A 24,004-nucleotide genomic window follows, 5' to 3' on the forward strand; every position below is an offset into this window, starting at 1 on the left:
TCTCAGGGCCTGCTGCAATTCTTATCTGTTGACGGGAGGCTGATGGCGTGCTCTAATCTGTCTGTCAAGATGGTCCCACAGATGTTCAGTAGGATTCATATCGGGTGAGTGGGCAGGCCAGGGCAAAACGTCAACGTTCTGCTGGTTTAGTTGCGAGTCAGTCTTGCAGTATAGGGCCTGGCATTGTCGTGTTGAAACAATGTCCCCTGCTGTTGGTTTTGTAAGAACGAAAGCACAACTGGCTGCAACACGTGGTCTCTGTACTGCACAGCGTTCATGTTTTCCTGTATAATCACCAAATCAGTCTTCTGATCTTCACAAATATCGCCCCACACCATGACACCTCCCCCGCCGAATGGATGGACCCCTCGAATACACGCCGGAGCCAAACGTTCCCCTCTGCGTCGATAAACTCGTTCTTTGCCGTCATTTCGAAACGAGTTAAACCGACTTTCATCAGTAAACAGCACTCAACGCCAATTTCTTACATGCCAGCGTCCATCGCAGTCTGGTGTTGGAAGAGAAAGAAAGTGATGAAGGTCTCCGACTGCATATGAGTGAGGGAGTTGGGTTTAACGCCGCTTTAAACATTATTCCAGTTATATCACGGCGTGTCAGCTTAATGTGGGAGGAAAGCCCGAAGTGATGCAGGTCTCAGACTACCACTTCGGCGAAACCCACGACCACGGGTATGGTGCTGACAAACCTAAAAACATAATCGAGGCGATTTAAAAGGTTTCTGGCATGCCCAAGGGACGCAACTCTGCACAGTGAATCGCGGCGCTTTAGACCACCCGTGCCCCCGACAGCATATGAAATGGCTGGTAAAATATCTGTTGATGTCATGTCAAGTGTCCAAGCGTTACACATATTGGATGCATTCTTTTATCAGCCATAGCTTTACTCAATCATCGGACATGCCCCGACACACGGTGCATTGGGTAATAATAGCTGTTTGACAACCACGTAACATCTTCGTTCGTTTGTTCGTTTGTTGCTTAACGCCGCCCTCAGCGGTATTCCAGCTATATGACGGAGGTCTGTACATAATCGAGTCTGGACCAGACAATCCAGTGATTGACATCATGAGCATCGATCAACGCAGATGGGAAACGATGACATGCATCAGCCAAGTCAGCGAGCCTGACCACCCGATCCCGTTAGTCGCCTTTTACGACAAGCATAGTCACCTTTTACGGCAAGCAAGGGATGCTACCACGTAACTGATCTGTATACAGCATGCTGCGTTTCCAACTCACACCGGTACCTCTGTGTCTGGCAATGATGGCTGACACAAAAAGACCACGTTGTCATATGAGTCAACAAATTACTTTCCCGATAACATGCTTGCTACTCGCATGACACACCTATCCTCCAACAAGACATATGTCTACACACGGATGTAGGTGTAAATTCACGTACTAAAATCTAGCCATTCACATAGCGGTTTGTGTCGCAGGAGTCCTATTGAGTCCAATATAGATTGTTGTGTGAACATATGTGCCGTATCGACTGCACAAATCCACGTTTCTTGTGTCATGGGTTTGAACGATACACGCGAGAATGCACTAAATGCACAACTTATGTTTGCAATTTGTGTGACTGTTCTCGAACGCATTCCACGTAATTGGTATTAATAAACGTACATCAATCCGTTCAAAGGCGTGTCGTCCTGATAGGAGGGAAGTTGAAGTGACGCAGGTTGTGGAGTTTTGTGCTGACAAACCAAGGGATTCAAGCCCACCACGTGTGGCTCCTGGCACGGCTTGCAACGTGATTTGTGGCGTCCCAGACAACCTTGTCACCCGTACCCCGTCAAGGTAAGAAATGACGTCATTCGATAGATCCAACTGACACCCACTCAGTGTTCTAAAGGACACGTTTCAAGATTTTAACATGCGTCATTGTCCTAGTTTTATAAATAACGCTGTGATACAAACACTGATTGGTTGTATCTCAGAGTCTTTATAGTCATCTGGAAGTTTGACAGAGTTATGACAAGAAGAATTATGAATAATAACTATAGTGTACATAACAGTTCAAGGCTATGTCTCGCGCCTTTATGGGGTAAATGACCAAGTGGGATATCATGACATTTAACCTTCCTTATACACGAATGCCGGATTCTGATTGGCTAAGAACCATTTCATTATTTTCAAAGTACATGTAAGGTACAACTCTTGTGTTCCCAGCTCGTATTGACGAACTGACGGCATTACATCTAAAACATGCCAACCGTAATTTTGTATCTAGAATTAATTAGGTGAGACCTCATTTTCCGGATATTTACGACATTTTCCGAATGAAGTAGATCTAGGGGAAATAAATTTGTTTTTTGTCACCTGTTGCTTCGATGAATGGGAAAAGGAACTAAGTCGATAAATGCCTAACTGTAGTATTCTACGGATTCGGACCAACTATAATTAGGTGTGCGGTAGATATGTTCTTTGCCTAGCGATACCTCGAGGGGACATCGGTTGATGTTCCCTCTATGTTAGTATATAACCCATCTCCCCTCGAGACGGATGGACAATTTATAATGTATGTGACCCGCCAGGGGAAAAGAGACCTTATGGGTACAAGGATACAATTGTGTTTTGAAGTCATAAAGACGTTTGACGTGAACTTACTTCAGTGAAGATTGCTATGTATGCGTACTGTACAAAAACAATTCGCTCGTTAGTTCGTAATGTAATATAATCATTATGTCAAAATCTTTCTGCATACATGTCTATTTTTCAATGTCATCAGACATTATGTCTAAAAACTGCAATTATTACTTAAACAGTTATAAGTCGGAAATGAGTCCAATGTCATGATGTCATGTATCTCTATAATAAAAATGAATTGGAGCTTGTGAATTGTATTTCAGAGTTCCGATATTGTAGTTTTAGAATATATTTAAAAGTGAAAATGTGATTTTTCAACCATAAGGTCCCTTATCTCATGGTCGGTCACACATGTATCTCTAACAATGCTGCCAGAGTAATAGAATAGAAATCATCAAGGAACTGATGTTTCTGTTGTCTGAACACGACCTCAAAAACCTGACAGCTGAAAGAGATAAATCACTCTGTCTGCTGACATTAACGCTTGCATATGAGACTTCCATCCACACCCTACATATATAGAGCCAAGGCATATGAAGACTTCGTCATGGTACTTTGTGAACACCTTACTAAAGTATTTTGTATTGATACTCGGTTGTTCAATAATTTCGTTGTATGCAAACAAAATGTCTTTCTCGTACCATACATAGCCAAATATTAAGTATCCTTGAGAGGTTCCACGGCCGCGTCATACCAAGAGACGTTAAAAGATGGTACTTGTTGTTACCCTGTCTGGCGCCCGGCATTAAGGGTCTGAAGAAGGACTGGTCGGCTCGAAATCAGTAGACTGTGACTGAGTGGGGTATTCATATTAAACTGCGGCACGCACACACACACACACACACACACACACACACACACACACACACACACACACACACACACACACACACACACACACACACACACACACGCACGCACGTCGCTATATAAGTGCAATAACCTTGGACGCGACGTTAAACCCAATTTCACTTCACCTCACCTCCCTGAGAGGACAGATCACAACTAGCAAATATTGGAGGATCGACCTCAAGCTTGCAGCCTGTTGGTAAAGGAGCATTCGATCAATACAACATGTTACACGCCGACAGTAAGTATGTGCCACCTGACGCACAGGCACATACATTGAACATACGGAATGAAACGGGAAGCGGACATGGATTCCAAATTATGTAAAATTCAATATTACAATAGACAGACCACAGTGAGTGAGTGAGTGAGTGAGTGAGTGAGTGAGTGATTATGGTTTTTCGCCGCTTTTAGCAATATTCCAGCAATATCACTGTGAGGGACACCAGGAATGGGCTTCGCACATTGTACCCATGTCGGGAATCGAACTCAGGTCTTCGGCGTGACGAGCGAACACTTTAACTACTAGGCTACCCTACCGCCCCCTGACCACAGTGAAACCATATGACGTTTTAAACTGCTTTGCAACGTGTATACTTTGACTACCTGGCAGAGGTATGCTAGACACTAAATGAAGACAGTGACATGCAAACATTTTTACATTGTGATGCATCATTTCACATGATGTCATTGCCTAACAAATCTATCTATGTACTCACTAATTCATATTGAACAGCTTGTAGCGAATATTTTGTTCATGTTACCATACGAAGAACAAACGATTCGTATTAAATCCCTCGGTGATTTTATTCTATATCATTCATATACGTGTACATACGGTGGAATTGATGCCTATTCAAGGCCACAGCTACAGCTTTTTATGCAACCACAATATATGGCGGTCCCCCACTTAAAGATGACACAATGCAGTTATCTGTAGATTAGGTTTTCCAATTATCTGAATGCCAGAAGGTAAGTCATTTTACAGAAATATAAAAAGGCAATGTCAGAGAATAATCAGTCTCGATTATATACCGATACAGATCCATTGGTTGTAAAAAGCAAAAATAGCAATGGAAATTATATGAATGGATATATGAAAACCAGTAATGACAACGGGTGTTGCCAAGTCTGTGTATTGATGTGTGTTGTAGTTCTTCACATTACATGTGTAACATACTCTTGAATTCTGATGTGTCTGTTACAGCTGTTCTGTGTATTGCAAATTTACCGGCACGTAAAAAAGCTTACAATGCTCCAAAATTTGACTGCTGATTTCTTTTATGGTTAACATTTTGTGGTATTGTCATATGGTGATTATATGGGATTGCATATGTAATCATTTCTACAGAATTCCATACTCGTGGTGATGATGGCAAGCAGTGGTAGATGGTCAAGTAGATCCTCCAAGACCGATGGCTATGTAAGCAGCTACCAGCAACCAGAGTGGGATGATGCGCTGCCTGTACCCAAACTCAGCTTCTCTGTGGCATCTGTCATCGTCTTCTGTCTGGCGGTACTGTGCTTCGCGAACAGCCATGATGCAGGTTTTGTGTATGACGACACATGGGCCATCATCAACAACCAAGATGTATTACCTGAGACTCCACTCACAGCTATATTTACTCATGATTTCTGGGGACAGGTGTTGGATGGAAAGAGTCACATGTCCTACAGACCACTTACTGTGATGACCTACAGGTGAGAACTAGAACATATTTCAACAAGTCCATAAAACGTCACATTGCAGTTCCCAGCATCACTTCCACGGGGATCTTTCCATTGCAGATGGAACTACGCATGGTCAGGATCTCTGCACCCTGAAGGCTTCCACGTTGTCAACATCGTCCTGCACGGCTTGGTGTCGGTCATCTTCCTGGCAGTATTCTCTGTCCTCATGTCTGGTTACCAGGTGGACCAGGAATCTTCCAGACCTGTTTTTGCTTCGCCCCGAGCTGCTCTCCTGTGTGCTGTGTTGTTTGCTGTTCATCCCATTCACACTGAGAGTGTGAGTACAAACTGTCCATTGAGCTCAAGTTAGTTAATGGGACGAATTTAACATGTGCATGATATACACAATCTTCACATTTTCAATACACATAGGAATTATACTTGCCCTCTTTTGTATCATCTGAAACGACCATCTTCTTTAACAGATATTGTAACATAAAAGTAGGTATGTTCCCTGATCTGATTGGTTAAAAAGTGTTGTCGAATGAGCATAACATCGCTGAATTTTTGGGGTCTCGTCACCGTGTATGTATACATTAATTAATGGAACTATTTTTGAAATCATCAACATGGAGGAACAGACTGAAATTTACCCTGACTTCCACATCGGAGATTTCGATGAAATATTGAGTGAATGGGACGACGAGACATTTTCTGAGATAATTCAAGAATTTGAAGGTAAATGAAATTTACCTTTTTCCATTAATTACAAAACAATAATCATAATTAATGTAATTTTCTTGGGCTTGGCCAAAGGAAAAAACAGAACAAAATCAATTTTTAACATAGTAAAAACATTTATTGCAACTCTATAATAGTTATGACTTTCATACACCCACCTAATTTTGTTCTTATTATAACCCACAACAGCTGTTGAAGCTGAAAACCGTTCTGAGATGGCCCCTGAACTAGGAAGTACAGCCAGCGTTTCCGTAGAGCCCAAAGTTCAAACGTCCAGTGACCGCTTCGCGTCCCTTGATGAAAAAGCAGTACAGGACATCGTGGATGGGAACCTCTCCAAATCTACAGGCAGTTAAAATATTTCGACGTCAGCCATTGAATCATAAAAGAATACATAAACACATACCAAAATTTCCTACGCAGATTCGATCAACATCAGCGAGAGTTACCTCCCTTACACCATTGCCATGACAGCAATGTAAAGCGTGACCAATGTGTCATCGCAAAAATTGGCAATAATATAACGAGATTGACCAAAATCTTAACATAAATTAAATATTTCGTTTTGTAAGATTTCAGAAATGTTATACTAAATGGATATACGGAAATTTCATTTAAACACGACACCGTAATAATAACGAATATTTTACTCCCACTTACCGTCACATTTGTACCCTGAACAAGGCAATCTTTTCACTTCCAGAATGGTTTGGTTTCCGAGGTTTTGAATCCACGTTCGAAGAGCTTCCTGCTTTTCAACTGAACGAGAGACTGAGGTTCTTTTATGCCGAAGTCAGAAATGCTGAGGGAGACCTTTACTCAAAATCGAGTTTTGTTGGGTTGCGTGCTGCCATACACAGGCATATCAGCACAGCATAAACATTATCCAAGACCGGGAATTTCACACTGCAAACTGCCGTCAGTTTGCTGTCAAACGCAGGTATTGAAAATCGAGAGATTTGCAAAATTACCGGCCACAAAACCGATGAATCGTTGAAGTCGTATTCCATTGACACGAGCTCGGCTCAAAAACGACATAATTCGAACATTTTTCAGGGACAGCAGCAGCTCGCTAACGAACGTAATTTGGTACCTGTCCAAGATACAAATATCCTGCCACTGTCCACTGCTCCCGTGAATAATTTCCAGGTTAATTCTTCTGCTAATTCCCACGGTCTCTCTCACATATGTTTTTCCACTGTAACAGTAAACAACTTTTTCCATCCCAGCTAAGCTGCATGTCTGAAATTTCGCACATGTTTGACGTCTCTTGTCACCACCTCAGTTTCAGGCGAGTTGACACTATCTTGTACAGGGGCCAAACAGTATGTACGTCTTTTCTAATTTTGATTATTTGAGTTGCATAGATACGCATAACTACCAATTACAAGTAGGATTAGGAACTGTGATAAAGAATTAAATTTGTGATATTTCCTGTTGTTTGTTTATTTTCTGAGAAATGGGCTTGAACATGTGACCACCCCTTTCGTAAAATGGACCATCATTATTGGAGTACCTCGAAACCATTGATCGGTTTCGCGGCACCCCATATCATGCATCTTTTCGAAGGTGAGCACGAGGAGACGTATTACTAACGACAGTTTTGTTGTGTCATGCGCTCAGTAAATTAGTTCCTCCTAAATATCGATTTTATTTAACGTTCATGTTACAATGTCGATAAATATTTCGTTTTGTAAGATTTGCGTGATGTTATGCTGAATGGATGTACGGAAATTTCATTTGAACACGACGCCGTAAGGCGGAGTGTTCAAATGAAAAATTTCCGTACATCCATTTATATATTTATCTCCTTATTGAGATCCTGTTTTTTCTATACTGTTTTTTTTGTAAAGGACAATGTGGCTGAACAAACTCCAGTATTCTCGCTGCGCCGATGCTCACACACATACACTAATTCAAGATCTGGAGAAACTCGAATCTCAAGTTACCTTTATATATCAAACATTAAACTAAGCAAGATGTCCTTGGCATCATTCTGTTCCAGGTTGCTGGAGTCGTGGGTCGGGCTGACCTGCTCTGTGCCTTGACCTTCCTTCTGTCATTCCTCCTTTACGCGAGGGCCTGCCTCGACTGTAAGTTTGTTTGTCAACATTATTGATGCTTCTTGTGTGTATGCAATCATTACAACGATTGTTGTACACTTTCTAACCAAACAATTATGTGGCGTTTCATTGATATTATGAGGTCCTTGGACGCATTGGACGCAACTGCAACAGCTTGTCTGCAGTCTGAAAGGGAACATTAATTTTGTTATAACTTGTATGTAGATAATATTTTTGAAATTCGCTGTCTCTGTGTACTTGTTTGTAACACTTTTGTATGCAGTGACATATGTTCTTTCAGCTTCATCCCTGGTCAGTTACCGTCCTGAGTCCTTCTCCCTGGTGTCTCTCCTGGCCAGTATGTGTCTGTGTGTCGTGTCCACCTTCTGTAAGGAGCAGGGCATCACTGTCATAGTAAGTGTATTCAGTGTTTCATCGCTGGTCAGTTACCGTCCTGAGTTCTTCTCTCTGGTGTCTCTACTGGCCAGTATGTGTCTGTGTGTCGTGTCCACCTTCTGTAAGGAGCAGGGCATCACTGTCATAGTAAGTGTATTCAATGTTTCATCCCTGGTCAGTTACCGTCCTGAGTCCTTCCATCGGGTGTCTCTACTGGCCAGTATGTGTCTGTGTGTCGTGTCCACCTTCTGTAAGGAGCAGGGCATCACTGTCATAGTAAGTGTATTCAGTGTTTCATCCCTGGTCAGTTACCGTCCTGAGTCCTTCCATCGGGTGTCTCTACTGGCCAGTATGTGTCTGTGTGTCGTGTCCACCTTCTGTAAGGAACAGGGCATCACTGTCATAGTAAGTGTATTCAGTGTTTCATCGCTGGTCAGTTATCGTCCTGAGTACTTCTCTCTGGTGTCTGTACTGGCCAGTATGTGTCTGTGTGTCGTGTCCAACTTCTGTAAGGAGCAGGGCATCACTGTCATAGTAAGTGTATTCAATGTTTTATCCCTGGTCAGTTACCGTCCTGAGTCCTTCCATCGGGTGTCTCTACTGGCCAGTATGTGTCTGTGTGTCGTGTCCACCTTCTGTAAGGAGCAGGGCATCACTGTCATAGTAAGTGTATTCAGTGTTTCATCGCTGGTCAGTTATCGTCCTGAGTACTTCTCTCTGGTGTCTGTACTGGCCAGTATGAGTCTGTGTGTCGTGTCCACCTTCTGTAAGGAACAGGGCATCACTGTCATAGTAAGTGTATTCAGTGTTTCATCGCTGGTCAGTTACCGTCCTGAGTCCTTCCATCGGGTGTCTCTACTGGCCAGTATGTGTCTGTGTGTCGTGTCCACCTTCTGTAAGGAGCAGGGCATCACTGTCATAGTAAGTGTATTCAGTGTTTCATCCCTGGTCAGTTACCGTCCTGAGTCCTTCCATCGGGTGTCTCTACTGGCCAGTATGTGTCTGTGTGTCGTGTCCACCTTCTGTAAGGAACAGGGCATCACTGTCATAGTAAGTGTATTCAGTGTTTCATCGCTGGTCAGTTATCGTCCTGAGTTCTTCTCTCTGGTGTCTCTACTGGCCAGTATGTGTCTGTGTGTCGTGTCCACCTTCTGTAAGGAGCAGGGCATCACTGTCATAGTAAGTGTATTCAATGTTTCATCCCTGGTCAGTTACCGTCCTGAGTCCTTCCATCGGGTGTATCTACTGGCCAGTATGTGTCTGTGTGTCGTGTCCACCTTCTGTAAGGAGCAGGGCATCACTGTCATAGTAAGTGTATTCAGTGTTTCATCGCTGGTCAGTTATCGTCCTGAGTACTTCTCTCTGGTGTCTGTACTGGCCAGTATGAGTCTGTGTGTCGTGTCCACCTTCTGTAAGGAACAGGGCATCACTGTCATAGTAAGTGTATTCAGTGTTTCATCCCTGGTCAGTTATCGTCCTGAGTTCTTCTCTCTGGTGTCTGTACTGGCCAGTATGTGTCTGTGTGTCGTGTCCACCTTCTGAATCTTGGTCACTGTAGTGCGGAGCCAACACTTTTACAACTGGGTCAACCACATGTCCCAGGGAAAATTAAATGTAACCTTATGTTGCATACACACATCACTGAAGTATAATAGCTGTATAAATCGGTTACAGAGATCACGTTGTGTATTCAACAACTAAGACAGTATACCAATTTTAGAGAGGTATTTGCAATATGATTACTAAAACACTATATCAAATATATGAAAAAAAGTCCTCCAGAGAATAACCAGTCTTGATTACCGACGAAACAGATTCAATTGGGAGTAAAAGGCAACTAGCGCTGAAAATTATGTGAATGGATCATTGAAAACCAGTGATGACACCAGGTGTTCGCGAAACACGTCATCCTGTTTCCCACCCCAGTAGACCGCCTCCACGTCATACCAAACGGCGTTAAAAGATGGTACTTGTTGTTACCCTGGCTGGCGCTCGGCATTAAGGGGTTAAAGCAAGGACTGGTCGGCTCGGAGTCAGTATACTGTGTCTGAGTGGGGTATTCATGTTAAACTGAGGCATGGTATCTCAGTGGGCTAGGACTATAAATCGGCATCAGTCCGGTCGAGTACAAGCAGACACACACACACACACGTGCATGCACGTCGCTATATAAGTGCAATAATCTTGGACGTTAAACCCCATTTCACCTCATCCTGTTTCCCACCCCAGTACATGTATGAATGAGCTGAAATAGACGACATGGGCAAAAACATCTGCCATCGCAGCTACATCCACAGTCATTCTTCAGTCAATCAATCTCCCTATTCTCAATCCTGAAAGACCACAGTTCCATAGTACATGTAATACAATGTATAAGCAGAAATGCTGTGCACACAAATTACTTTCTAATTGACATGACAAGACATTTATATATCAGTACATTGATACGATACGAATAATATTTATATTAACAGATTTCACCAAAGAAACAAATGTATATACATTTGGATGAACAAAATAGAACCGTTTTAAATATATATTTGTATCAGTATTTTATATCTAGTACATACCAACAAAAAGTAATATTCATCCTCCCCTGAATTTGAATTACATAGCGTACACAATCTTGGTGCATTATTGTGCCTACCTGGTTCAATCATTAATCTCTGTGGACTACATCTAAATTGTGATAGTGACTTTCTCGGGTTCACATCCATTAGATAGCTTTCAGTAGATATTAATGATTTGTATAACTTTTAGTAGCAGCATTTACTTGATGAATCAACAATAATCCACAGTTCCATGTATATAACAGCAAAAGTTTGTCTTAGTGACATTATAAAGAATCTTGATTTTTGGGACACATTGATAGTTCATTAAATGACCGTAACCTCATTTATAGAGGAAGGTCTTCGCGTTAGTTTCATACAAAACCATAGTGTAACATTGGTAAGCGGTAACATGACATTTTAGGTATTTTCATCTGACACTTTATTACTGTCGTCTAAGGCGCCTTGGGCACGCCAGAAACCTATGATTGTGGGTTCGAATCCAGGTTCGACTCGATTATGTTTCTAGGTTTGTCAGCACCATACCCGTGCTCCTGGGTTTCACCGAACTGGTAAACGTCTAACACCTGCATCACTTCGGGCTTTCCTCCCACATTAAGCTGACACGCCGCGTTAATACTGGAATACTGTTAAAAGAGGCGTTAAACCCCACTCACTCACTCACGCACTTATTACTGTAATATATTGTGAAACGTATAACGGTAAACGTCCACACTCTCCATACACCAATACATTTGCAGTACATTGCTTCGTCGCTAGAAATCTTTCCCACGCATAAAGATGAACTAATTCAATCGATTTAGATTCATATAGCCCCCATACTTCCGAGCCAAATGATAGAATCGGGGGAAACTTGGTATCAAAGATTTTAATGAATGTCTTATATGACAAATCACTTACATTGTGTGAATTATGTAGGAGACTGACTATTACCTCCTTCCCTTAACTCGCTGTATTAATAGTGTGATGTTTCCACGATAACGTATTTGAAAATGTAACACCTTAATATTCATAAGAAGTAACTGTTTCTTATGGTTTGCCTTTGAAACACCATGTGACCTTTTTTGAAAGTTTATTAGCTTTACTGAAGACAATGCCTTTGTCCTTTTGGTCCTTCGTTGCTTAACGCCGCAATATTCCAGCTATATGACGGCAGTCTGTGGATAATCGAGTCTGGACCAGACAATCCAGTGATTGACATCATGAGCATCGATCCAAGGAATGGGATACGAGGACATGCATCACCCAAATCAGCGAGCCTGACCACCCGATCCCGTTGGTCGCCTCTTATGACAAGCATAGTTTGCCTTTTACGGCAAGCATGGGTTGCTGAAGGCCTATTCACATGCCCTTAAAACAATGAGCTTTCTATTATGTATATTAATATTGAGCTTAAAATTATTGCAATCTAATTCTAATTGATTTATTAACTTAAGAAGGTCACAGTACTTGAGAATGTAACAACGTCGTCAGCAAAGAGTAACGTAAATACTTTCGTAGTATGTGGGGGTATATGAATACACAGTTATCACTCCATGTTTCGATACCTTTACATCTAGGAACCCCTTTCGTCCTCAAGTTTACATGCGTGTTGTATTTGGGGGTATTTGTAGCGTGTTTGACATCGTCGTTGTGTGTAGAGGTTAGTTACATGCTCTAGCAATGTCTCAAGTTACATGTGTGTTGTATTTGCAGCGTATATGTAGCGTGTTTGACATCGTCGTTGTGTGTAGAGGTTAGTTACATGCTCTAGCAATGTCTCAAGTTTACATGTGTGTTGTATTTGCAGGGTATTTGTAGCGTGTTTGACACCGTCGTTGTGTGTAGAGGTTAGTTACATGCTCTTGCAATGTCTCAAGTTTACATGTGTGTTGTATTTGCAGGGTATTTGTAGCGTGTTTGACATCGTCGTTGTGTGTAGCTGTTAGTTACATGCTCTAGCAATGTCTCAAGTTACATGTGTGTTGTATTTGGGGGTATTTGTAGCGTGTTTGACATCGTCGTTGTGTGTAGAGGTTAGTTACATGCTCTAGCAATGTCTCAAGTTTACATGTGTGTTGTATTTGCAGGGTATTTGTAGCGTGTTTGACATCGTCGTTGTGTGTAGAGGTTAGTTACATGCTCTAGCAATGTCTCAAGTTACATGTGTGTTGTATTTGCAGGGTATTTGTAGCGTGTTTGACATCGTCGTTGTGTGTAGCTGTTAGTTACATGCTCTAGCAATGTCTCAAGTTACATGTGTGTTGTATTTTCAGGGTATTTGTAGCGTGTTTGACACCGTCGTTGTGTGTAGAGGCTAGTTACACCGTCTTGCAATGTCTCACGTTTACATGTATATTGTATTTGCAGGGTATTTGTAGCGTGTTTGACATCGTCGTTGTGTGTAGAGTCGACCCTTTCCAGCTGATGTCATTAAAAAGCAATCACATCAAGAGCAAGGTGAATGTGAGAGAAATAATGACTTTTATTCCCCGTGAAGAATTATATGAACTGTTCGTCCTCAATAATATTGCTTAAACATATTGCTTGAACTGGTTCTATCTCTATACAATAACTGCAAACTGGCCCATGTCCAGTTTGTCATATCATGGTCATGTCAAGGTGGTAAATGTGGTCTGTCTGTCTGTCTGTCTGTCTGTCTGTCTGTCTGTCTGAAATGATAAACAGACGGAAAAAGAAAGAATACATTTGAGGTTCAGTTTCAAAAACAGAACTATGAAACCTGTATCAAATATATCACCATCGAACAACCTTTTCTTGTTTGTTTCAATTTTAGCCACAATCAAACATTGGTATATATTTTAGTTTAGTTGGTTCTTGTTTTCTCATTAAAAGAAATTACACCCCCGCTGAATTGTTTGCATTCCGAAACAAAGGGTTGATGGAGAGTCACATTAAAAACACAATAAACGAATAAAATGAAAGCTAATAACACAACATTATTTCCTTTCCTCCAACATTAAGGTGACACATAGTGATATGACTGAGTATATGTCCAAGTAACATTGCCCTTAACATATGGAATCTAAGTGAGTGAGTGAGTTGGGTTTAACGCCGCTTTTAACTGTATTCCAGTTATATCACGGCGTGTCAGCTTAATGTGAGAGGAAAGCCCGAAGTGATGCAGGTCTCAGACGTTTACCACTTAGGTGAAACCCAGAAGCACGGGTATGGTGCTGACAAACCAGAAACATAATCGAGGCCAACCTGGATTCGAACCCACAATCATAGGTTTCTGGCGAATTGCGGCGCCTCAGACGACTGGGCCCCCCGTGCTCCCCAAATGGAATCTAAACATGCAATGGGTGATGCATGGATAATCGGTTTAGGCTGCTTGTTTTTATATCTGCTTGGTTGGTTACAGCAAAAATGGGTTTTGGGTCTCATCAAACGTCATCTCGTCCTGCTACTGACTGGTGTGGTACTCCTCATCAGTAGACTGTGGATAATGAGATCATCAACACCTAACTTTTCAGTGGATGATAATCCACATGCCATGGTAGAGGACACACTGTTGAAGGTGAGATACTGTATAGGTTTACTGATAACATTTGAATGTCACACAGTACTATACCCTAAGAAACATATCCCTTCTGACACATTATCATGGATGTGAATACACATATAAACCGTCAACGCCAGAGAATAACCAGTCTCGATTATCCGACGAAGCAGGTGCCATCGGGCGTAAAAGGCAAAATAGCTGTGAAATTGTGTAACTTGATATTGAACTTGTACGTGAACATCATGAACTCATATTATTATTATCGGTATTAGTACTTTTGTTAGGATTCGAATAAAAATAGGACTTCCAAATTTGTTTCAGATGTTAAACTACAACTACCTTTATGCAATGAACACTTGGTTGCTGTTGAATCCATGGTGGCTGTGTTGTGATTGGTCGATGGGCTGTATACCTGTCATCACCTCATTGGCTGATCCCAGAATACTGGCAGTCATAGCTCTCTGGACTGGGTTTGGTGCCTTGTTCTATGGTTGCTACAAGGGTGAACTCACTAGAAATCGCAGGTATATTGTTTAATATGCATGTGTGCAATATACATGCATTTGAAATATTTAGTAAAGTAACTGCATGTTTATGTGAAGTAAGTGCATGTGTTTGGGACGAGAGCTACTTGTGGGACGCTCACGTTTTTGCGAACACCTGGTGTCATTACTATTTGATAGTTATAATAACCACATGCTCATGATATAGTCGGAATCGTACAGTCGACCCTTTCATTTCTTATATATATGGAAAGGGTTTTGTCGCTTATATTTATAAGTGTCCTGGTGGTAAATAACACATTGTTAACAGAAAAAATACGTAATTATCTTGCATGTATATCTTTATATTGCTTCTTATTTATCAACGTTTTCTGGATGGCTGGGTCGTTTTGAGTTAAGTTCAGGAAATTCAAATGTATGTATGTATGTATGTATGTATGTATGTATGTATGTATGTATGTATGTATGTATGTATGTATGTATGTATGTATGTATGTATGTATTCGAGCATTAGCAACAAGAGAGTGTTGTACTTTTACCGTGTTATACCTTGCAGGATCCTGATAACATCCCTGGCAGTGTTGGGAGTTCCCTTCCTGCCCGCCAGCAACCTGTTTTTCCGTGTGGGCTTCGTGATCGCAGAGAGGATCCTGTACCTGTCCTGTGCTGGCTTCTGTATGTTGGTGGTGCTCGGGGCAAGGCAGATCTGCATTCATGTTCATCTCACAGCAAAACAGGTAGCTTTGTGAACGTGTAAGCCTCTGCATGTAACTAAGTGGGAGGTGGGAACAAACATGAAATTCCTCCCCAGGACGGAGGTAACACACATTCTGTTTTCAGCATAGTCGTTTTACTTTGGCCTCCAATAGTTATATAGAAGTCAATGAAAGAACTTAGGATGGTCTGGCTTTTTTGTTGAGTGAGTGAGTTTGGTTTTACGCCGCTTTTAGCAATATTCCAGCAATATCACGACGGGGGACACCAGAAATGGGCTTCACACATTGTACCGATGTCGGGATTCGAACCCGGGTCTTCGGCGTGACGAGTGAACGCTTTAACCACTAGGGTACCCGACCGCCCTCTTTTTTGTTGAAATTCTGTTCTGTCAATGATGATTTCAACATTGTGTTCTGTTCTGTAGGTTATGTCCGGTGTGTTCATGTTCCTTGTTTTGGTATTTGTCCTTCGCTCTAATGAGGTAAGTTACATTCACTATCATTATATATATGTGGTGATTATTTATTGTGATACTGGGACCGCCTCCGTGGTCTAGTTGACAGAGTGTCTCCCCGGAGAGTAAAAGAAATAAACGGATGATGCTTGTTATATCCTTGCCTGTCGCTAGGCAATAAGGGAATAAAACAAGGACTGGTTGGTTGGGAGTAATGTGCCTGAGTTGGGTATTCTTGTAAAGTTGCGGCATGATATCTCAGTCGGCTTGCTCTGTAACGTCGACATAAGCCGGACTAGCACAAGCAGCCACACCGAGTCGCACACTCGCACCAACGCACATTGGCCTGCCTCCCACACTAAGCTAACACGAAGATAAGCAGACCGCCTCCGTGTTCTAGTGGAAGAGCGTCCACCCGGAGAGCGGAAGGTGCAGGGTTCGATCCCGGGCGCGTCATACCAAAAGACGTTAAAAGATGGTACTTGTTGTTACCCTGTCTGGCGCTAGGCATTAAGGGGCTAAAACAAGGACTGGTCGGCTCGGAGTCAGTATACTGTGTCTGAGTGGGGTATTCATGTTAAACTGCGGCATGGTATCTCAGTGGGCTAGCACTATAAATCGGCATCAGTCCGGACTAGTGCAAGCAGACAGACAGACAGACACAGACAGACACACACACACACACACACAACACACACACACACACACACACACACACACACACACACACACACACACACACACACACACACACACACACACACACACACACACACACACACACGTGCATGCACGTCGCTATATAATTGCAATAATCTTGGACCTGACGTTAAACCCAATTTCACCTCACCGAAGCTAAGCTGTGATGAACTGGAACCATTGTCCACAGCAACGTGACCTCTAATAATCTCCCGTTGTAATCACTCAAAATAGTATAAAGGTTAATACAGAAGCCAAAATGCTTGCCCCCAGTTTGGTTAAACGTTCACTCAAAACATGCTTATACCTTGACAGTTGGGATTAAGGATAAAAGGTAAGGATTAAGAAGTTGGTGCATGATTTACTGGATTGTCCTTTACCAATTTGATAAGTTACAAATGTACGAGCATTGTGCATCTTTCTCTTCAGAGAAGCAGGGAATACCGAGATGAAATGGCATTATTCACATCTGGAGTCAAAGTGTGTCCGCTGAATGCTAAGGTATGTAGCAGTCCGCATGACCACCATGGGGTGACCACTATCGTTATTACGCGCATGGGTTGACGAAATCTTTATATTATTCAATCAATTCAATCTGATGAAGAAAATATGAACAAACAGATTCTAAATTACCAACGGCAACAACATGGTAATATAATCTTAAATATTAGTGAAAGCATTCATATTTTTGTAAGTACAATGAAATATCATACCTCAGCTGTACTATCTAACACCTGGTATTATCACTGTTTGATGGGAATTCCATAAACACAAAATCATGATATAGTCAAAATTGACGCTGATTCCAGTAGAGATATATAATGATGATGGCATGTGTTTTGTCGCTTGTATTTTTATTGTATTGTGTTGTGTTGTATTCTACTGCACATGTTGAGTTGTACGTCATTGTAACTGGATGATAAAGACCTTCTACATACTTTCCATTTCGATTCTAATATAATTTAGAGAAATACTGGTAATTGACACGAAAGATATCAGTGAAAAAGCATTTCCTTTCTGAGCCTGTCATGTAGATATACAACGTCAATGCCTGAGGATAACCAGTCTCGATTAACATATTCCAGTTGGGCGTAAAAGGCAAAATAGGGGAGAAAGTTATATGCATGGAACACCGTGTTTCATAGAATATTAAGAACTCTGACGTCACGTTAATTGACTTATGTAAACTTTTGTGACGTAACACTCGCCAAAGGTGTTTAAAAGTCACGTGATGTGGTTCCGCAAATGACAATCACATCTCGTTGCAGTGAAACGTTCTGTCACGTTTTTGTAATGGTAGAATGGAGATACACTGCTGCTTCAAGTGTTATACTCTGTAGTTGATGGGGCACTACCACTTAGTAACCCGACGATGTCACATGTTCGCAGATCCACTTCAACATTGCTAGACTACAGAAGGAGAACAACAATACTGACATTGCTGTTGATGAATTCAGGGTGGCTTTGAAGTACGTATGCAGAGTAGCGTCGCCATGTTTCCAGGTGCAACAGTTTCCGATATGGATCCAAAATGAAAAGGATATCACGTATAAATGGTTGAATCAACGAGACTTTTAATGTTGGTGCTCTGCTTCAGAAGTTATTGTTTTTTACAAATTTGACGCATCAGTTACACAAATAATGTCCGATGCAATTCCCTATGTGTACCTTATGTTCCTGCATTTTTTAATTGAACAATTGACTTGCCTTTGCATGTATTTGTGACTCCTGCCACTGGTGAGGAAGGATATGTTCACATATCCGTAAACACAATGAACATGACACAAATTATGTCCGATGCAATTCCCTATTTTGACTTGCACCAAATGTTCCCGTGTATTTTCAGGTGGACATTTAATTTGACTTTCCGTGTGTTTGTGACGGATGCCACACGTGGGGCAGGATACGCTTACATTTTCACGAACACCTTGTATCATAACTATTCAATAATTATCAATCAACACAAAGTTATGATACAGAGGAGATCGTACATAGGGCTCTGCTTTTAGCAGAGTTTTCTTGTAATTATGGAAACGGTTTTGTCGCTTTTATTAAATGGTAAATATTTGAATTTCTAATATTTAAACTTTTGATTAACGCGCTGAAGCATGCAACTTGATGTGTATAACACATCCTTGATTCGTTCTTTCTATGCTAATAGACCACCTCCGTGGTCAAGTGGTAGAACGTCCGCCCAGAGAGTTGAAGGTCCAGGGTTCGATCCCTGGCCGCTTCATACCAAAATACGTTAAAAGATGGTACTTGTTGTTACCCTGTCTGGCGCTCGGCATTAAGGGGCTAAAGCAAAAACTGGTCGGCTCGGAGTCAGTTTACTGTGTCTGAGTAGGGTATTCATGATAAACCGCGGCATGGTTTCTCAGTGGACTAGCACTACAAATTGGCATGCACGTCGCAATACATGTTGGACGCGACGTTAAACCCCATTTCACCTCACCTATGCTAATATATTCTAACTTCTTGACCTATTTTCATACTTCCTCAGACTGAACGCTCAATATGTCAGTGCAATGGTCAACAACTTGGCCTCGATCCTCAAAGACAAAGACATACTGGCTGAGGCGGAGGGGCTGCTGGAGAAAGCTGTAAGTGTCAGGTACTGTACCATGTTCGCCCTACTACACACTGTCAGTCAGCAGTTCTGCCTACTGCACTAGGCCTTGATGAAGTTCATTGGCTACATTGCTTGACTGTGCCTCAGATCACCCCGCAATGAATGGGTACCCGGTAGAATGAGATGATAATGTGACTGTTAACATTCATCGCCTCAAAGGCAGCTTGGGTTGTTTACTTCCAAGGGAACGAAGAATGAAAATCGAGTGCGCACTGATCCGTCGTGTGAAGGAATGTCTACTGCACGTGCGTTTCAATATCGATGGTAGTATTGCTCTGACTTGATTGATACATGTCATTGTATCCTAGTTGCGTGGATCGATGCTCATGTTGTCAATCACTGGATTGTCTGTCCAGACTCGATAACTTACAGACCGCCGTCATATAGCTGGAATATTGCTGAGTGTGGCGTTAAACAGCAAACAAACAAATCTTATAATCACAGCTGTAAACTTAATGCATCAAGGATTCTTCTCATGGTAGTCCAGTGGTTTAAGGCGTTACCTGACAGTGTGTTTCCTAATCGTGAGTTTGAATCTGGGATTCACCTGAAAATAAACCTTGGTCTATCAGCATAAGTCTCTTCTTCGCAGGTTTCGCAAACGGAGCTGCCTCCCTTTTGGTTTTTGTCCCTACATATACACGTTACAGTTACCTAAACTCAATCTGCATGCACTATATTCCCAGCCCAGACCACGTGGAGACATGGATGAACCTGGGGGTTATACAGGCAGAGTTGAACAAGACCGAATCAGCCGACGCCAGCTTTCGCAATGCTCTCTTGCACTGTAAGGTGCACACAGACTGCATGTATAGCCTTGGCAATCTGGTAAGTGTCCATGTTCAGTTGTTATCTCCGTTAACAGCATATGGCATGTCGACTTGTTAATAGAGGATTGCCATACAGAGGAACACCATTCACGGAATAGTACGGTGCCTGACGGCCATCATATCATTCACATTGCCTGTTCAGGACCATTGCCAGGATTTCTTTAGCGATTCTTCGTCATATGTTAACCATGATGTACGCTTGAGAGAAAACACGATGTCACAAGTGAATGTTGTTCTACATTCCACAAACTTAAAATAAGATGCAAAGGCTCTCAAACAAAAGGTTCTTCGAAATTTAAAGACGTCAATGACTTACGGGTGTTCATATCTGTTTATGTTATGTTTATGTTATGTTTCATCTGTTACTATATCTATTAAAGTTAAGTTACATGTGTTTACATTTTGTGCTGATTATAAACCAAGGGATCGAGAAAGCAATTGTAAGCAATTCCATATTAATCAGATTTAATATAGAGCAGGAAGTAACGTTTCCACAAAGTGACAAATCTACAAAAAAGCGTCTTGATTGCACTACGCTCTTCATATTGCATTTACTCGTCATTACATTTAGTGCATCACAGTCAATAATTACATTTCCATCATCCATTTTGTTGCATTATCGAGGCAGCTTGAGATGTCTCGTTAATAAGGAATTCAATATGTTATTTGAGCTGAACATCCAACAGATGTTGCAAGACAGACTTCTGACTCGGGATCAGTTTCTCTGTCTGCATGACTACTATGGGAACCTAGCTAGGCTCGATAATGAAAACAAAACTGTAAGTTTGATTCCAGGGTTATGGAGGTGTCATTCATGTAATAGGTGTTTTGAATTGGTTTCAAAGTCGTAAACATTAAAACATTATGTTTAATCGCTTGTGTATGTGAGGTCAAAATGATAGAGAAATGGAATTTAATGTTTATTCAAATGCATTCGTCTGCAGTCGAATACTGATAATAACTGACGCCCATTGTGGGGTGGTATTCAAACCGCCATGAGCTCTGTGAACAGTCTCGTCTTCCATATCGAATGACACAGCTTAACGTCATGGTCCAGTGTGTGTGTTTCTTTTGGGTCGTGTGGATACAGTTATACCCTGGTATATACTTAAGCTACACTTCATACCAGAGTTTTGGTCAAGATCTACCTCGAAATTTACTTGAGCAATGCTCTGTTAAACCTATACACGTACTGTACTAGTAATTGTTTATCAAAGATTGTGACCATAACTTACTGGGATAAATCGGTATTGCCGCACCCTCTTTTTCTCATAACTGTACATGTATTCTGAATAAGTTGGTTGGTTTGGTTGGTTTGTTGTTTAACGCCGCACTCAGCAATATTCCAGCTATATGACGGCGGTCTGTAAATAATCGAGTCTGGACCAGACAATCCAGTGATTGATATCATGAGCATCGATCCACGCAATTGGGATCGATGACATGCTTCAACCAAGTCAGCGAGCCTGACCACCCGATCCGGTAAGTCGCCTTTTACGACAAGCATAGTCACCTTTTATGACAAGCATGGTTTGCTGAAGACCTATTCTACCCCGGAATCTTCACGGGTGTCTGAATAAGGGATGCAGTCACATTACGTCATTATTGGGATAAAAAGACACAAACCAACATTTTAGGTAAAACGAATAGTTCATGCATCCGCAATCATGTCCATACCATGCTACCTCTTTCCTCTGTTTATTTGTTTTCATATGAAGGTAGTTGCAAGTTGGGTGGCACTGTTGTATGAAGTGTATTGCTCAGAACATTGGATATAACTGTTCTTAACGTGATCCATGACATCCATTCGACAAGAGCATATTTCATAGAGGTGGGAAACTCCACGGCCATATTGCCATAGCCGTCACAGTAATGTTTGTTTCCTCCAGTACTGGCACCTGGGACGCCACACACAAGCCATCGACGCCTTTCACAATGTAACACAGGGTGCACCAACACACACTGCAGCCTGGGTGAAGTTCCTCCAGCTTCTCGATGTTCTAAGTAAGAGACTTCAAGGGTTCTATCATCATATGCTTAGTACAATTTGACATTTCTTATTTCTAGTAACTCCATATATTCCTTCTGTTTATCTGTGGAGTAAAACAAGCTAAAACTATTGGTTTCATAAACGCTTACCTTGCAGAGACATGTCTGCTAATTTTTCCTTACACACTGCGCTCATCGCATATATATAACCCAATTACTTTCTTTCATCCAGAGAAATACGACCATGCTATTGAGGTTGGAGAGAAGGCTCTGAAGGTATTGAAATATGAACCAGAGTTGACGTTTCGCCTGGCTAATATTTACCTAAAGAAAGAGAGGTACAAGGAAAGTGAAAAGCACCTACTTGTGGCCATCCAGCGAGACCCTCAGAATCCGTATCTACATCTAAATCTAGGTATGGCAACTGTACTAATGAGTCAACATTCCTTACTGTTGATGTACAGTGAAACCCTGTTACTTCTAAAGCTCAATTACATAAATCAAGACGATATCACCCAGACCCTTCTGAATATTTGTTTGTTTGTTGTTTTACGCCGCACTCAGCACTATTTCAGGTATATCACGACGGTCTGTAAATAATGGAGCTTAGACAAGAAAATTCAGAGCATGACATAACAAACATCACTTCCATTTTTTCATGTTCTCGGTACCCACGCCATTATTGGTTGCTTCTACGGTGAATTATTGCAAAGAAATGTCTAGTAATGTAATTTCCATTCTTGAGTGTGTATAATATAACTAAGACAGGAGAAACAATGATCCATACATACGTTATTTCACATTTCACATTTTATAAAATCCTCAATCTTTCGAAATATGTGCAAGGCTTCGATCAAAGGGACACCCATTTGCATAGTAAAGTTGAAGCAGTCCTGTTCAAAACTTGGATACACGCTGCGTGTTTGGTATATATTTAAATATATCGTTGCCCTTGTGTTTTCAGGTGTACTATACTATCGGACAGGGAACAATGAGAAATCGGAGAAGGCCTACTTGATTGCACTGAAATTAGCGCCAAATGACCCGCTTATCCTGAAAAATCTCCAGGCACTTCACAGAAAGATGGGGAAAATCCCACCTGTCGGTCAATTGGTTATGGAAGATGGGAAAATAATATAAACAATGTTTATCTTGTATTGCAGTCGACGTTTTGTATGGTCTTTGTTCCTTTATAATAAAATCAGTGAATGTTATATGTGTGCTCGTGTGTTGATGTGCTAGATTGTGCCAGCAAATCAATTGAAGTACGTTTTCATTCTCTTTGGATTTACAATGATGAAGTTATCTAAAGTAGAGGGGGGAGAGACATGTATAGATTCACTTATCCTGAAAAATCTCCAGGCACTTCACAGAAAGATGGGAACAATAAAATAAACTATCCTACCTCGCAGTGAATTGGTTATGTTTGATTTTGAGTAACATTTCTACCAACTGAAACAAAGTTACAGTTTACTGGTAGAAGGTGAAAGTTTGATTACAAACTAACTGATGAAATGATAAATAACAAGATCATCGATAGGGTTATAATTCAATGAAACAGCAGACACTACCTTCTTAGTAGCGGTAACCGAGCCAATTTAAGGCATATAGTTTTCAGATATATTTACAGCAAGCATGTTTCATTGAAACGTATAATGTGCCTTAACAAACTTGACAAAGCAGCTTCACCTCAAACTGTTTAACAGCTGCCGTGTAATGGTAGGTTTAGGGGACACAATGCATGTGATGCTAATGGATCTGTTTCTGTAACCAGGA

The 24,004-nt window shown here is 41.4% G+C and overlaps 1 protein-coding gene across 1 annotated transcript; it reads left to right on the forward strand.

Moving 5' to 3' along the window:
* Positions 1 to 1,552: 1,552 nt before the first annotated feature.
* Positions 1,553 to 23,633, forward strand: LOC139447497 (protein O-mannosyl-transferase TMTC4-like). Its single transcript, XM_071228896.1, has 17 exons — positions 1,553 to 1,820; positions 4,810 to 5,159; positions 5,247 to 5,466; positions 7,876 to 7,963; positions 8,235 to 8,347; positions 13,249 to 13,338; positions 14,264 to 14,419; positions 14,726 to 14,928; positions 15,464 to 15,644; positions 16,049 to 16,105; positions 17,207 to 17,278; positions 18,167 to 18,246; positions 19,281 to 19,391; positions 20,096 to 20,237; positions 22,129 to 22,243; positions 22,461 to 22,643; positions 23,193 to 23,633. Exons 2-17 carry the CDS (start codon positions 4,828 to 4,830, stop codon positions 23,366 to 23,368), a joined length of 2,319 nt encoding a protein of 772 aa, XP_071084997.1. The 5' UTR covers positions 1,553 to 1,820; positions 4,810 to 4,827; the 3' UTR covers positions 23,369 to 23,633.
* The last annotated feature ends 371 nt before the right edge of the window (positions 23,634 to 24,004 follow it).

Source organism: Haliotis cracherodii, unplaced genomic scaffold, assembly GCF_022045235.1.
Source record: "Haliotis cracherodii isolate W230 unplaced genomic scaffold, xgHalCrac1.p SCAF_7, whole genome shotgun sequence".
NCBI classification, from domain to species: domain Eukaryota; kingdom Metazoa; phylum Mollusca; class Gastropoda; order Lepetellida; family Haliotidae; genus Haliotis; species Haliotis cracherodii.

Excerpts from the sequence above, each read along its gene's own strand:
- LOC139447497 (XM_071228896.1), top strand. The coding sequence starts at position 4,828 with ATGATGGCAAGCAGTGGTAGATGGTCAAGTAGATCCTCCAAGACCGAT. Across the intron at positions 5,467-7,875 it reads ATCCCATTCACACTGAGAGT|GTTGCTGGAGTCGTGGGTCG; the intron begins GTGAGTACAAAC and ends ATTCTGTTCCAG. Across the intron at positions 20,238-22,128 it reads TGTATAGCCTTGGCAATCTG|TACTGGCACCTGGGACGCCA; the intron begins GTAAGTGTCCAT and ends TGTTTCCTCCAG.